Source organism: Cyclopterus lumpus, chromosome 4, assembly GCF_009769545.1.
Source record: "Cyclopterus lumpus isolate fCycLum1 chromosome 4, fCycLum1.pri, whole genome shotgun sequence".
Lineage (NCBI taxonomy): Eukaryota > Metazoa > Chordata > Actinopteri > Perciformes > Cyclopteridae > Cyclopterus > Cyclopterus lumpus.
In genome coordinates this window covers 4388649-4405271 of record NC_046969.1, presented here as the reverse complement: position 1 = coordinate 4405271, position 16623 = coordinate 4388649, and the positions used below count along the sequence as shown (strand labels likewise).

The 16623-nt window shown below is 39.5% G+C and overlaps 1 protein-coding gene across 1 annotated transcript; it reads left to right on the top strand.

The window, feature by feature from the left end:
• Positions 1–7829: 7829 nt before the first annotated feature.
• On the top strand, positions 7830–16427 carry rad54l (RAD54 like). Its single transcript, XM_034531227.1, has 18 exons — positions 7830–8160; positions 8272–8355; positions 8643–8753; positions 8851–8911; positions 9003–9138; positions 9276–9345; positions 9619–9907; positions 10596–10720; positions 10803–10953; positions 11050–11176; positions 11511–11585; positions 11877–12007; positions 12091–12201; positions 12865–12988; positions 13078–13156; positions 13246–13425; positions 14065–14228; positions 14965–16427. Exons 1-18 carry the CDS (start codon positions 8158–8160, stop codon positions 15164–15166), a joined length of 2223 nt encoding a protein of 740 aa, XP_034387118.1. The 5' UTR covers positions 7830–8157; the 3' UTR covers positions 15167–16427.
• Positions 16428–16623: the final 196 nt, after the last annotated feature.

The window sequence follows — 16623 nt, the reverse complement described above, 5'->3', positions numbered from 1 at the left end:
GGGCGGCATTCATGACGCTTGACGTGACCCCAGCGGCCTTTCTAAATGGAGCAGAGCAGCTTGGATCATAACATACTGTCCTCTAGCAAGCCAAACCACCGCAATGCTAATTGTAAATGCCACAGTAGCTCAGGAGTGCTTGTTGAAGCGCGGCTTGTTTTCTGTCACCGGTCTATTGTAGCATGCCATCGCAAATATAGTCGTGAGCCAACCATCACTCAGAGCAACAGCTTTTCACCGCCTGGTCTATTCTCAGATCAGGTGTGACACGATACCTCTCACAGCCACCTGTTATAGACCACATCACATGTAATGTGGTCACATTTGATCCAGCTACTGCAGATTAGAGGCAGAAGAAGGTTTGCAAAGGAGCAATTTAGACTGTGACATTCATCACTGCAGGTATAACTTCACATAATGTGAAATGCAACCTAAATTGATAATGTTCTCGACAGTCTTATTGAAATTTGAATTTATTTATTTTTAAACTTGCTGTACTGCATATTGCTAGAAATGTAATTCAGCGACAAATTACCTTAAATGACAACATAATGTAATGTCCAATGCCACCATTTTTAAAGTATTTGTTGATTCATAATCTTTGCATAGTAACCATGGTATGGCTAAGGGTTAGGGTGCGGTTTTGACCTGTGGCGTAACGTAGTTGCGATGACCCAGTGCATCGTCAGGTCATAGGATCAAATGGAGATTTGACATGGGACAATATCAACATACATATTACCCAGCAATAAAAATACCAAAGAAAATTTTTAATGATTCCTTTCATCGTTTATTTAGATTTTATAGTTTATGTAGAATAAGCAAAATATGTTGTTGTCGGTACTGACTATTTTAAAGAGGATGAATAGAAAAAGGCACCCTTGTAAATGTATTTATGAACACAGGCTTACCTCCGAGGTCTCAATATTTGGTTCTAAGTAAACTACACTTATAGTACTTTCCATATGGTTAATGGTTAATAAAAAGTATATCAGCATTTTTTTATGTAACAACGTATACGTTATATTAACGTTATAGTAAGGCACACAACATTATTAAGTGCATTTTGAGTGCAACAAAAAAGGACATCATCCCTCATGGCTTCCCAGCCACCAACAGTGTCAGTTGTGACGCTTCTTGGTCTCTGTTACACACTATGAGGTGTACACACCCATGTTTGTGCTAGTGTGTCCCTGCTGTTGCACACACAGTGGAAATGCTTTACAAAAATATATCCATGAAACAGATGAATTGCATTTAACTTTGGTTTGTTATTCAAATATATATGTTGTGTTTTTTATTTAGCGAAAGAAACTGAAATTCTAATGTAACAGTCATTAAAATATGCATACACAAATATATATGAACTTATCCATTATATACAGAAAGTTATTTTGTTACATGCTCAACATTTTGATTATTTCATTATATGCTGATTACTGTTTTACACGTTATGACTAATTTTGTGAGTTTCATGTCTTGCTACTTCTTGAATTGAAACGAATGGCTGGCCCTGAATGTAAATAGCCGGATGTAGTTTTATAGAAACACGTAAATGTGATACTTGCAATACTATGTGTCCGTACATCCCCACCCCACCCCGACCCACCCCACCCCCAAACACACCAACACACACACACACACACACACACACACACACCACATGTTTATGAGACTTTTAGAAACCCGAGTGGACCACATGTAGCTCCACACAAAGTCCTTCCACATCTGACCAAAGAATAAGATTGAACCCTATAAACCTTGGAAAAGTTTACAGTGAAGCTTCACGTGTCATACGGTAGAATATTTATTATGCTCTAAAACAGCATTCATACAAGCTCAGCTGCATTGAAACTAGTCTAGAACCGTTCCAGCGAAGCGGTGGCCTGGAATGTACTTTGTGTCTTAGCACTAAGTGTCTCTGTGAACTCTGTTTCCACAGATAACTCTGGGATAACAAAGCACCTCCACACTTCCAACTCTTTTGTTGCTCTTGTGTTATTGGGGATCATCTGCCGAACGCTTACAGCCGGGCTTGCGCACAATCTCACATTTGCTTCCAATTACACCAACTCGTGGTTTTATGACAGCAAATTGAGGTTGTACTGTTGAGAAACCAAAGAAAACGGAAACTCTCCAGAGCATTTTCAGACACAATTATCACAAACAAAGGTCCAAACCCAATCCTTCTGGGCTGGCTCATTGTATTAGTTATGGAGCGTGACCAATCCCTCAAATTAAACAAGAGCAAAAAAAGAGTACAATTATATCTGAATTTTACTTGCTGATTTTTTGTAATACTCCACAAATTGAAACAACAGAGATCTTTGGACTTACTGGAGGGCAAATAGTTTCACATATTGCAGAGCTAAGCTTATTGTTTTGTGCTTAAATTAGATGAACACCAGCGACGTATTCTTCGCATGCCTCTTATTCTCGCATCTTTCTTCCTGCTTCAGACACGGGGAAGCGATACCAGGAAAAGGTGTTTTTAGTGCAATGGGACGTTCTGTTGTCCAAACAGAACTGTTTCTGATGACATCATATCTATTTTGGTACAGACATTCTGTACATATTACCCCACAATCTTCATCGCAGAAAAGGAGAAATTATTTCTTGAATGGAATTGTTATTTTTTTCAAATAGCTTATTTAGATTGAATAGTTAATGTAGAATAAGCAAAACATTTAGTTATTGCTGCTGACTACCCCCCACCCCAAACGCCAGCTTATTGCCCTGTCTTTATTTACATTCCTGGTTATGACTCTAAACTACACTTAAGGTACGGTTAATGGTAATAAAACATTTATTAGCATTTTTTATGTATTAACTCAATAGACAGTACTTTATATTGTAATAATAAGACAAAAATAAACAATGGCGGGCATTTTGAATGCAAAAAAAAGAAGAAAAGAATAGAAGGTCATCATCCCTCACTGGCTTCCCACCCACCTGCCTTGGAGTTTAAATGTCCACAGACAATGAAGAAGCGTCCAAATAATAATAAGCCCAGTTACCGCGTGTCTCTAAAAGTACATAAACAGTTTGACAAGCAACTGTCCATTTATTAAAAGCCCATATTCTGTATTCATATCGCAAAACAGGTCCGGCAGTCTGTAAAGTCACTGCTCAAAAGCCAGCAACACTCTAGTTATTTATTTATTTATTTATGTCCGCATTTATTGATATTATATTTGTAAATTAATTATGTAAATATTCAGGTTATGGTCTGATGAGAATGTAGAGTAAATTGAAGACATTATTTAGTTTGCGTTGTTGTGTTTAGGGAAATGATGTCAACACGTCTTACACTAAAATACTCTTCAGCAAATACCTAAAGTTTAATTAAAATGTATTCAGAGACAACAGACTCTCTTCATGCTACAAGACGGAGAAATTAATGAAAATGATGAATGCTGTTTTATGCTTCCTTTATTAATCTGACGCAGAGTTGCCACAGATTTAAACAAATGAAAACGCAGTGCTTACTAACTGTGCTTTCAGCTTGTGTACATACAGACTGAACGTGGTACCATGCAGTGTGTCACCAGCAACATCCTTTCTGAGGCCTTCTGACTGTTCAAATATCTGTTTGATGCCATGCATCATGTTGCTTTTATTTAATAATTTAAGAGTATTTATTGTTTAAATTATTGTATTTATTGTTTATTTGCATTAAAGCTGTTCTGGCTATGTTTATTACCAATGAAGTATCCATGTATATTCATGTTTTTCCACAATAATCCATATTGTGTAAGGAATGTTTCATCTTCAAGTACCAAATTATGTTATATATTCTAAAGCATATAAAGACTGGAGTGTGTCCCTAGAATAATAGTCATCAGAATTAGACATTATTATTGTCATTCATTAAACGTGAAGATTTTACAGGCCAGCACAACCCAACTGGCGACTTTGAGTAGGAGGTGCCACAATGCTGATACATCTTTAAATTAATAGGATCCATATTTCAATTAAAGCAAACAGTGAACGTTACAGAGCTGCGAGTATGATGGACAGCGAGGAAGTACAATGTCAAAACATAAGAATTCAAAACTTTTTAGAAAGCTAATTTGCTATTATATTGCAATTTAAATAAGAGAATAAGGAAAAGGAATTATTCATTAATTCAAATACTTCAGTTCATCTGGAAAATTGAAAAACAATCAAATTTGTTCAATATACTTTTTTTTCTTTTTTTTTTTCTTGAGAGACAAAATTCACATTGTCAATTTAAAATAGGTATTTCTTTCATTCTTGAATTAATGTCAGTTTCATTATTAGATTATTTATTTATTTATCACGTAAATTATCATCAAACTTTGTTAAAGCCTATAATTTTTCTGTTGGCACACTCAACACTCCAGCCAGTGGTGTAAAGAGTAATATTACCAAAATACGTACTCGTACACAAAACACTTCAGTAACAGCAGTGAAGGAGGAACACTTATCAGCCAGTGGCAGCTGGTGGAATATTTTTTTGGTAGGGCCATCCAATCAATTTCAGCAAACATGATGATTTAATGCAAAAAAGTATCAAACACGCATTTCTACTTTGTAGTTAAATATTTAACATTTATTCCAACACTGACATAATAAGGACATCTTATTCATACAATTCAGTATATTAATATATTATATATATATCATATAATAATATTCAGTTTAATATGATATATAAATACCATCTAATGTAAATATACAATATACATATCATAAATATATTATAATAAAATATAAATATCGTAAAATATAAATCACATATATATAGCTATATATAAACAATCTAATAGAACATGTTTATCTATTAAGATGCCCCTATGAACCTTGTTAGGGTTAAAGTGTGCCTGTTTTTATCCACCTCCTCATTGTGTTTCTTCACCTCCACCTGTGTCCGTCGTCCAGCTGGTAGCGACGTTCACTTTGTCCAATATGGCTGCTTGATGGAGTTATCACGTGTGCCCTGATGTTCTCATGTTTTCTTAATTCTTCCAACAAGTGCTTCATAACCCTTACTCCCATAACTGTCCCTGCTGGATCTGTCCCAGTTGATTTTACCGGGTCGGGTCTTCTTGGAAGAGAAGTGCCTGACAAGAACGCGCAGCTTTTGGGCCAGATGACTTCAGCCCAAAGCTGAACGCGGATTGGCTAAATTGTACATCACTCATTTATATCTTTAATCAGTAATAGGCTAAACTGCTTCTTAGACCCGTCTCTTCTGGGCCAGAACAGGCGGAGAGGAGGTACAGGAAAAGCATATATTTTGCGCAGATATCCTATTTTACAAATATTACCGGGTATATTCCATATCTCCAAAACACAAATATTGACAATTTGTATAATTTATAAATATAATTAATATAATTATAATTTTCATATACTTTTTTTTTTTTGTGGCTTAAGGTGGATGACCCTTTATTGGCCAGCCGCCACTGGTATCAGCCTTAAAATGTGCTTACGATTTATCATGATCCCTCGTGGGCGTGGCATGGAAGGGGTTCACCTCTGTGGAGTGATTCCAGCTGGGTCTGGAGGAGTGCTGCTGCAGAGTGAGGCGCCCTGTGGTCAGAGAGCCAGTCTCTTCTCAGCCACCTGTATGAGACGTCAGGTCGTCTCCCAGCAGCCTATTTAAAACAACAACAACAAGAGTTAATAGTCTTCATATCTGTCGTGACGCTCTATTATCTTGAATATACTAGTATATAATAGTGTATTCTAAAATACCTCCTGAACACTATTTTTGTACATTATGAAAAATAAAACATTCTTAAATGTCGTTTGTCTAACTTTAGTAAACTTCTCTTTAAATGTGAAATGCCAAAATTTGAATGTAAAACATTCATTACATTCTTATTAGAAACAGAATGTGAATAGTGCTGATATTATGTTAAGACTTATAGGACTACTTGGTATTAGAGTGAACATTTGAATCCATTTTGATATATATTGATTGTAGAATTTACTGTGAAACAGCTACAGCTTATAACTTGTAGCTTTGCTGAAGAAATCTGAACTATTTCATGCACAGAACAGATGGAGGCTACGGCTCAGGGCTTCCAACATTTACCCTCAAATTCTTACAAACACTTTAATTCACACAATTCAATTCAGTTTATTTTGTATAGCCCAAAATCACAAATCACAAACTTTGCAATCTGTACACATACAACATCCCTGACCTTTGACCTCACATCGGATCAGAAAAAACTGAAGAAAACTGAAAAAAAACTTTCACAGGAAAAAAGTGAAGAAACCTTCAGGAGAGCAACAGAGGAGGATCCCTCTCCCCGGATGGACAGAAGCAATAGATGGACCATGATCCAGACCACCACAATCCATGATACAGAAGGAGGAAGAGAGGAGAATTAGCAGGGCCATGTCAGGAGGCAGGAGGCAGGAGGCAGGAGGCAGGAGGCAGGAGGCCGGGCCACGGAGACCGGAGGCACACAGTTGGATGTGTTCACCAGACGTTTCACAGGGAAGTTTGCCCCACCACAGCATCATGAGATGACACACATGCAGCAAGTTTAGCGCAGTGCATTGTTGATAATGTCAAACACACACAAGAGAAGGTGTGTGCTCCCTGGTTGTGACACCAAGCAGTAGGGCTAGGCATGAAAATACACCTGGGTGGAAACAAGGGGAAGATGCCACCTAATGGTTACACTGTAAACTCTAGCTGGGCGTGAATCGTGTGTTTAGTATGCAGTGTGATCTGTGATTACGCAAACACACTTCAAATTCAATTAAAAGAAATGTTTTGGTAGGTTTCATGTCTCCATAATTAAGTATTGGCCTGACATTACACCCATTATCTCATTGTCATACAAGCATAAAGTGTATTGGAAATACATTGAGAAAATAGAAAATATTGTGTGGGTAAAATAAAATGAGGTTTTACAAGACAGGAGTAAAACACACTCGGTTCTTATAGCATTTATAAACTGACATATATGGGGAAAGTGAAACTATGATTAAGACTGATGCAGTTGAGGAAAAGCTTAGAAAAAAACTTCACGTCAACCTTGAATAATTTGTCAATTTACCAATTAATTGGTAAGCTTTAGTTTCCTTTTCCACAGTAAACTAATTATGCTGGAAACTAAAAACACATCTTTTCCAAATATACCTTGAATAAAACCAGATTAGCACTGGCACTTGAATGGTACTTACTTATGGTATTACTTATGGTATTTTTGTAGTTTGGCTTTCTTGAAGAAACGCTATTTTCTTGATTTTTGTTGTTCTGAGTATGTACTCGTGGTTGAATGCACTTGATAAAAGCCTCCGCTAAATGATATGTAATGATATGTAATGTATTGCCTTTTGATAGTTTTAGGAGTCCAGATAGCCCGATTCAAAGAACTGGGTTAAAATTAGCAATATATAATAAAAAATGTTTATCCATTGGCCTAAATATTGTTTACTATACACTCAATAACCTGAGAATGTAACAAAGTTAAAGCCTGAGTGATTATTAATGCTCACGCATTAATACATTGCAGCATTTTGATTTTTGTAGTTGATGGAGGTAAAATTATAAAAAATATCGTCTCTGTATTTTAAAATCGGATGTTGATTGGATACATGTCGTGATGTAGAGGTATAAAGTAGCATGGGCCAATGTGAAAATACTCAAGTGAAGTAGGTCTAATATTATTACCTCAAAAGCTAAACTGAAAGTATGCTGCGTAAATGATACTGACTGACAAAATATCAGATCATTTCTATGGAGATAAACGATGTTTTCACGATGTCTACGGCCCAAAACAATGTATTATAGCGGCCGGTACGCTACAGTAATAACGCAGCTGTACATTTGGCCTTTCAGACTTGCCGTAGTGCAACAACATTTAGCGCGAAATTGAATACCGACCGGAATAAAGCTAAACATGCCAAACTAATGCTATTATAAACATTCTACGGGACTAATATCCCCCTCGGTGACTATGATAACTCACTGGTAATGTCTATCGGTATTATAAGTCAGTTCGTGCTTTAAATAAGAGTAAAACAAGGAGCACAGACATGAGCGCCTCGGCAGAGCAGCTAGCGTCAGCTGCTGGTGGGTAACTAGGGCTGAGTTAGCTTCACATGCTAGCAACACGGGCAGCGGAGGAGCCCCCACTTCACAGCCGCGCATAGGAAACAACGGCAATGGTAAGCAAGCCACATTATTGTTCTGTATTTCCAATATGGACTGCATTCGGCTGTTAACTACCAGTTGAAACTTCCTGTCTTAATGCTAATCGTTTACAATCCTGATCCCAGAGAAGGAGTCTTGCACCCAGTCAGGTGGCCAAACGGAAGCAACCAGGGGATTCCTGTGAGGATGAGGACTGGACACAGACAACCGTAAGTCATTAGCGTGGTCAATACGTTAACGTTGTACATTAGCTTAATTGGAAGCTGTTACATGTCAGATCTCTCCCACTGGTGCGTCCTTACACGAAGAGACCCGTACCCCTAAGTCTGTCCATGAATCCAGCCGTTGAGATGCTTTCTTGCATATTGGCATATGCCCAGATCTCCCATGACGTGTCTCCCGACACCTTATGAAATGTTTGCAACCGCTCTTCAGTTCAGCATCACCTGAATCACTTTATTTATAGAGAAAAAGTGTGTGATGCTTTTTTTCACAGGAGAAAAGAAGAAAAGGTTGTGAGGAGAGGCGAGAGAGCCACATTTCTCCCTTCAGAAAGCCTCTGACACCGCTGAACAAGCCACCCCAGTGTATGGATGGGGACAAACATGTAAGCGTTGTTGCGCACCATCAAACTACATGCGTGTGAAAATAGTTGCAATTTGATGCACCGACTTGGCTCTTTGGTTTTACAATCCTTTCTGCAGGAGGCGTTTATTCGCAGTATCCTCTCCAAGCCATTTAAAATCCCCATTCCTAATTACACAGGTAACAATTGTCTTGTTCCACACTTCTCTCTCATGTCTAGTGCAATGGCTAAATAATTACTCAAACTGTCCTCTTGATGAAATGCCCACAGGCTCACTGGGAATCAGGGCACTCGGCCTGAAGCGTGCAGGTGTGAGGAAAGCACTTCACGATCCCTTCACAGAAGACGCTCTGGTCCTTTACGAGCCCCCAACTCTGAGCGCTCACGACCTGATCAAAGCTGAAAAGTAAGTTCTCTTAAAAGATCGATTCTGATCAGCTATATGGATTTGTAGATTTAAACTCTGCCTTGTGCATCCACTGGTATTTCTATATCAGTTCTTGTAAAATAAAGAAACGTGTCGCCATTCTTTGTCCTGTCCAGAGATAAACTTCCAGTCCATGTCGTTGTGGATCCAGTTTTAGGAAAAGTGCTCAGACCCCATCAGAGAGAGGTAAAGCCAAGATTCTTTCTTTCCTTTTTGCTGACCCAAATGAAGAATACAATCATATTTAAAGATATATTGCATTCATCATAACAATAGTGTTATCCTATAAATGAAGTGGCCTCACTTTGCTTCTCTTCAGAAACTTAAAAATGGAATGAGAAGTAATGTACTTCTCGACCTTTTAGAAGCAGTATATTGACAAACTAAAGTAAAGCTTTTTCTGGGGTGTGTGTGTATATATATTTTAGATAGAAAATGGATGTCTTTTTATCTCTTGAGGGGGTGAAGTTCCTGTGGGAGTGCGTGACGGGAAGACGCATCTCCGATTCGTACGGCTGCATCATGGCCGATGAGATGGGCCTGGGGAAGACCTTACAGTGCATCGCCCTCATGTGGACCCTGTTGCGCCAAAGCCCCGACGTTAAGCCGGAGATAGACAAGGTCATTGTGGTATCCCCTTCCAGTCTGGTTCGCAACTGGTACAATGAAGTAGGAAAGTGGCTGGGAGGACGCGTGTCACCGGTGGCCATTGACGGAGGTTCAAAGGATGAGATCGACAGACAACTAGGTACAGTTCACCTTTCCCAGCACATCATCAGTATCCACAGCAGAGTCTGTAGACCAAGACTCTTGCTATTTTCATAGACATCTGCTTAAGCAAACAGCCTTTTGCTCAAGAGCCAAACCGGAATCATTGTAACATCACACGGCCATTCTATATGATAATTGCACCCTCCACTAATCCGGCCATCATCCGTGTCACCTGTATGTCACCCTTCTTTGCTTAGCACAATGTAGCACCCTCTTGTGGTTGAATCAAAGCAAATAAAAACCAAACAAAAGAACAAACAACAACTCCAGTGTTGTTTCCATGAACTCAACCTCTGTTGAGTACTGGCTCGCTCTCCGCTACTTTGCGGTCACTCTTCCCCTGAGTCTGTCTAATAGTCATCACATTTCCAAACACAACTCCAATTTATGATGATGTCGCCCGGTGTCTGCTTACACTGAAAAACCAGAACAATTAGGTATACACTGTATACAGTATGTCAGCTGTTTTCTGCTTGTTCTGCTGGCCCCAAGTGGCCAAAAATGAGTCAATGCAGCTTTAAAGCTGGACAGATTCCAAAGTCACATCAATCAAAACTGACATGACTTAATTCTCAAGATGTTTCTGCTATTTTAAGTTGAATGGTAATATTGCAGCGTGTCATTTACATTTTTGGCCAGGTAGAAAAATGTACTTTGTTTTTTAGTGAACTTCATCTCTCAGCACGGTTTGAGAATACCAACCCCGATCCTGATCATTTCATATGAGACATTTCGACTGCACGCCGGGGTTCTGCACAAGGGCAAGGTCGGATTGGTCATCTGCGACGAGGTATTTCAGCTCATCCATTGTCCTCCAGAATTGTCGTGTGAGGACTGTTGACACAGTGGTGTAATAGTTGTGCGTGCTCTAGGGCCATCGGCTGAAGAACTCTGACAACCAGACATACCAGGCTCTAAATGCCATGAGTGCTAAGAGGAGAGTCCTGATATCGGGAACTCCCATCCAGAACGACCTGCTGGAGTACTTCAGCCTGGTCCACTTTGTTAATGCTGGGATCCTTGGTAAGTAGCTCCACGTACAAAATGGCTAAAACACGTTTGGATTGTTTCTGTCGTTTGGCCTGATGTTCTCCATTTTCTTTTTCACCTGGATGACAGGTACAGCCCAGGAGTTTAAAAAGCGGTTTGAGCTTCCCATCCTCAAGGGTCGAGATGCAGATGCTAGTGGTAAAGACAGAGAGACAGGAGAGGGGAAACTCAAGGAGCTGATCAGCATCGTCAACAGGTTAGCTCAACGCACGTTTGCAGGGTGTTTTTATTCTTATTTCATTTTCTAGAATAAAGATGCTTTTGTTATTTCTATCTTTCATTAATTAATTATATATATATATATATATATATATATATATATATACATACATACATACATACATACATACATACATACATACATACATACATACATACATACAGAAACCTTCAGCAGAACAGGGGAGGATCCCTCTATCAGGATGGACAGAAGCAATAGATGTCATATGTGTACAGATGAACAAGTTAAGACACGGTATCGTGCACATATTAATACCCCCTGTAATACTGACCATGTTCTTCCTCTACAGGTGCTTGATAAGGAGAACATCCGATATCTTGTCAAAATATCTTCCTGTGAAAATCGAGCAGGTTGTGTGTTGCAGGTAGGTTGATTTGGCTCTGGCAAGAGGCAACACTTTTTTTACTCCCTTACTTTGAGTAAAACATGTTTTCTAATCAAAAACCTTTTGTTTATTTACCAAATTCAGCAGAATTTTTCAAATACATTAGTTTAAAATATAGCATATACCAAATGTAGCTTTATTTAAATCAGGAAATATGGCTACAGGCACATCCACAGCAAGATCTTATAAAGTATTGTGCTTCCAAATACAATAATGCATTGAACGATATAGATTTAAATATGTCAACACATTCTGACGGGTTCCCTGTAGGCTGACTCCTCTGCAGTCGGAGCTCTATAAGCACTTCCTGCGGCAGGCGAAACCCATTGAGACGTTACAAGAGGGCAAAATAAATGTCTCCTCCCTGTCCTCCATCACATCACTCAAGAAACTGTGCAATCGTAAGTGTGCTTAAACCAAATACAACGACTGTAAAATCACCTGCTGCTTGGTGGAAAACACTAACCAGCGTTCTGCGTCCCAGACCCGGCTCTCATCTATGAGAAGTGTGTGGAGAGGGCAGAGGGCTTTGAGGGGGCACTGGATCTGTTCCCACCCGGTTACTGCACTAAGGCTGTGGAGCCTCAGCTGTCTGGTAAGAACATGTACAATATATAATGGGTCCTGACTCTCTCTCTCTCTCTCAACACTCTTATCTTAAGTGTAATTAATTAATTAATTAAAGGAGGCAAAACAAACAATCAAAGTTAAAGATGAAGTTGACTGATAGCATTGTTATTATTTTTTCTTGAGATATTGCCACACACAAAAGAGAGGCACAAAAAGAAGTCTGATTGTAGCGAAGAATCATAAAATGACCCTACCTCTCTCTTCATTCCCTCAGTAAACATTGTGAACATGAGTTTATGGTCTCAATCTCTAGTTTCAAGTCTTCTTCAATACAGCATGATGTTCATTTAGAGTCAAAATAAATGATGGTATGCTTTAGGGCTTTACTGTGATTGACAGCTACCAGAGTCTACGTCACTCCTCCACAGACCAACTATGGTCACTTCCAATTAATGGTTGCAAAAAACAAAAATGCAACGTCAAAGATCCAAGATGGCGAAGGCTCAAAACCACAAACCAATGGGTGCCGTCATAATGACTTCGTCCATCATAGACAGTCTATGATGATAATGTGCCAGTGTGTTCACAGCTTGTTTTGTAGGATTGATACTGTAATTAGGGTGCACACTCAAATGTAAATGTGAATGTGAAAAAAGTGTCTCATCTCTCTTTTTTTGTAATGTTTCAGGGAAAATGCTGGTTCTTGACTACATTCTGGCGATGACTAGGACTACATCTAGTGACAAGGTGGTGCTTGTCTCCAATTACACTCAAACACTGGACCTCTTTGAAAAGCTTTGCAGATCTAGAAGGTAATCTTTGGGAAACCGCCATTTAATTGCCTGTATTGTAGGATATGTTGGTTAAAGTTAGCGGCTACCCTCTTCTCTGTCTTCTGCAGATATCTCTATGTTCGTCTGGATGGCACAATGTCCATTAAGAAAAGAGCCAAGATTGTAGAAAGATTCAACAGTCCATCTGTGAGTCAGAAAACTTTGTTTCAAACAACACTGAGCTTTAAAAGAAACAACATCAGCTGAACAACATCTGACTCGATCTGTCTTCTCAGAATCCAGAGTTCATCTTTATGCTGAGCAGCAAGGCTGGTGGGTGTGGCCTGAATCTGATCGGTGCTAATCGCCTCGTCATGTTTGATCCGGACTGGAACCCGGCCAATGACGAGCAGGCGATGGCACGTGTGTGGAGAGACGGCCAGAAGAAGACCTGCTATATCTACAGACTGCTCTCTGTCAGTTGAACACACAAGATGCACATAAACACTTCTTAAAGGTGCAACGTGTAAGATCTGGCCAGAGTGTGAGGAGGCTTTAGTGCTGCCGTCATGTTACTCAAATGATCATGCTAACCAGCCGAGGATTGGAGCAGCCGCCGCTTTCCTCCCATAGTTGGCTCCTGGCGGCGGGAAGGACAAAAGCGAAAGACAAGTCGTCGTCCCATTTCTGCCACTTTGGATTTAATCTAATATACAAATGTACACCGACACGTACACCCAGTTAGTCTGGGTTTCAGCAGTTTGGTTGAATTGTTCTTCTTGCCCTGCTGTTAGTTTAGTAGTTTGCTTTTTGTTACATAACTGATAACTAATTAATTTCGATTGTATGGACCTAGTAATAGAGGAGAAATGCTGCCCTCTTGTTTAGAGCACGTGGCTAGGTATTACACATTGCACGCTTAATGCCTGTTTTTTTTTAGCAATACACATTAATATTTTCACATGTATAAATAACTTTTTTCCTCCTGATTCAACTTTTCAACACAGTTAATGATCTCATAATGAATGTGTCGGAGCAGCACGGGAGCTGCTGATAGCCGGTTTGGTTTCCACGTTTTGACGTGTGTGTGTGTGTGTGTGTGTGTGTGTCGACAGACCGGGACGATCGAGGAGAAGATCCTCCAGCGGCAGGCCCACAAGAAAGCCCTAAGCAGCTGCGTGGTGGACGAGGAGCAGGACGTGGAGCGTCACTTCTCCCTCGGCGAACTCCGAGAACTCTTTACCCTCAACGAGGAGACCACCAGCGACACGCATGACCGGTACGTGACTCGTGCAGCACGGATACAGCACCGACTTTTTAACATTGATTTCATGCTTGGCTTGTTACAAGGGTTTGAAACTAAATGTTTAGGACACATGAAATCTGTGGATCATACAAAATATATAATTTAACATACTGGTTGATATCATTGATGGAAGAAACCGGCGGTTTCTGCATGGTACGAGGGAAGTCTTTGCTTCATGTGTTAAAGCTGCATTCTCTCTACTGACCACCAGGGTGATAATGTTAATTTAGTAAATTATGGTCCATTTAGAGTCAAACAGACCATAAAGCAGGGTATACTTTAGGGCGGGGCTACTGTGATTGACAGGTCACCTGTTGCCGCAGCTCTGGACGTATACGGCGTCTCTACGTCACTCCTCCACATTCCAAATATGATAACTTCTGTTCATTGGTTGCAAAAAAACCTATATGGTGACGGCCGTAATCCAAGATGGAGACGAACTCAAGGCTTCATAACATTAGTCCACAGACCAATGGATGATGTAACCATGACTACGTCCACTTCTTATATACATTCTTTGGTTTTTACGACTCTCACCTTGTATTACATCTCCACCTTATCAAATCATTGCTCTCATCAAAAATCCTTTCACGGATTCACGTTCATAGATCTGGCCCACAGTGGTTTTCATTTTCTCATGAATAATTAGTGACGTTTGATCATAAATGCATGTGACGTATTGAACCGGGCCTCTCCTCTTCCTCCTCAGGTTTCGCTGTCGCCGCTGTGTGAACGGCAGGGAGGTCCGGCCTCCTCCAGACGACTCTGACTGTACCAGCAACCTCTCCCAGTGGAACCACTGCTTCGACAAGAAGGGTCTGAGGGACCAAGTGCTGAAAGCCTCCTGGGACGCTGCCGTTTCCTTCGTCTTCCACCAGCGCTCTCACGAGGACCAGAAGGGTGTCGTATAGCGAGAAGAACTCAAAAGACTATCACAGGACCACATGCACTGGATGTCCTGATATTTATTTGTTATTCTGTTGTATTTTTTAAAAATAATTAAAGTAAAGGAGAATAATTTGTGTTGTATCCATCATGAATTCAGTCACCTCATTTGTTTGGACCAGTAGTCCCGATGTGCACGTCAAACTGTGGTGCAGGTTAGTTTCCCTACATTAAATTGGTTTTAAAGGGACCATGACCAGTTTAAAACATAAATATCACCATTTGATTGTAGCTTTAAGCTCATTCACATCTGTAGTCCCTTGGCAGCTCAAATGCTGATATATGAATTGTAGAATCAGATGTAAATGTTTAAGCGTTGTAGGTTTTTTTTCATTGTTCCTGCACAAACTCATCCAACACACATCATTTAACAATACTAATACTGCACAACAGTTCTACGTAATTGATGAGCAGCAACTGGCAGAGGAGGGGGACGTTTTGTAACATTTTTATGAATGAAATTTGCCTGCCAATTTGTGGGTGGCTGATTATGCTAACGATGAAAGGTGGCATTCAATTTACAACTCGTCTGTCTACTTAAGAGGTCAAATAAAGGCTAAGTAACATAAGAGCATCTGTACTGGGCGGCAACCTCCGGTTCTGCTGAGTGACGCCAATGCTGAAGTGTCTAAAAACATGCATTCTCTCTACTGACCACCAGGGGTGTCTCCTCTGGTTGTATAGAAGTCTATATAAAATGGTTCTACTTCTCTTGATTTATTCCCTCAGTACACATTGTAGTCTTCTTCAATACAGCAATTGTAACGTGTTAATCGCTTAAACAGTTTTTCAGCGCTCTGTTGTAGCTCCACCCTCTCATGTCAATTATGGTTAAAAAACAACAAGATGGCGACCCCCAAGATACCAAACTCAGAGGCATCAAAAGTGTAGTCCACAAACTATCTATCGTTATGGTCACAATACATGTTTCACACTGGCCATTGCCAAGTTATCCAGGTGTAGTTTAGCTTATTTTGACAGCTTCTGAGTTAATATAATGTATATCTTTTTGAAACAAGGCAGTCATCAGTAATACATGTTTATGATTTTATCACTTTCTATTAAGCCATCAACTTTGCAGGTATAGATATTTATATTGAGTCTCCGGTTTTAAATTATTAATTGTTACTTAAGGAATTTTAGTTATGAAGGAGCAGCTCTAACACAAAGTTGTTATTAACTGATCTAGTAAATAATTTACGAACCATTAATAAAGTGAGAAAAGAACTGTGTTGCTGTAGTTTTATTTCCATCCAAGCATATACAAAAAGGTTTTATTAAAGAACATGGATGATAAATATGTAATTATAGGGATGTAACAATGTCATTAGATAAACTCCAACCTTGAGGGTCAAAATTGGAAATGCCTTTGAAAATGAGACCCTGGTTAATAATCCTGTAAGTTATATGTTTTTTGAAAAAT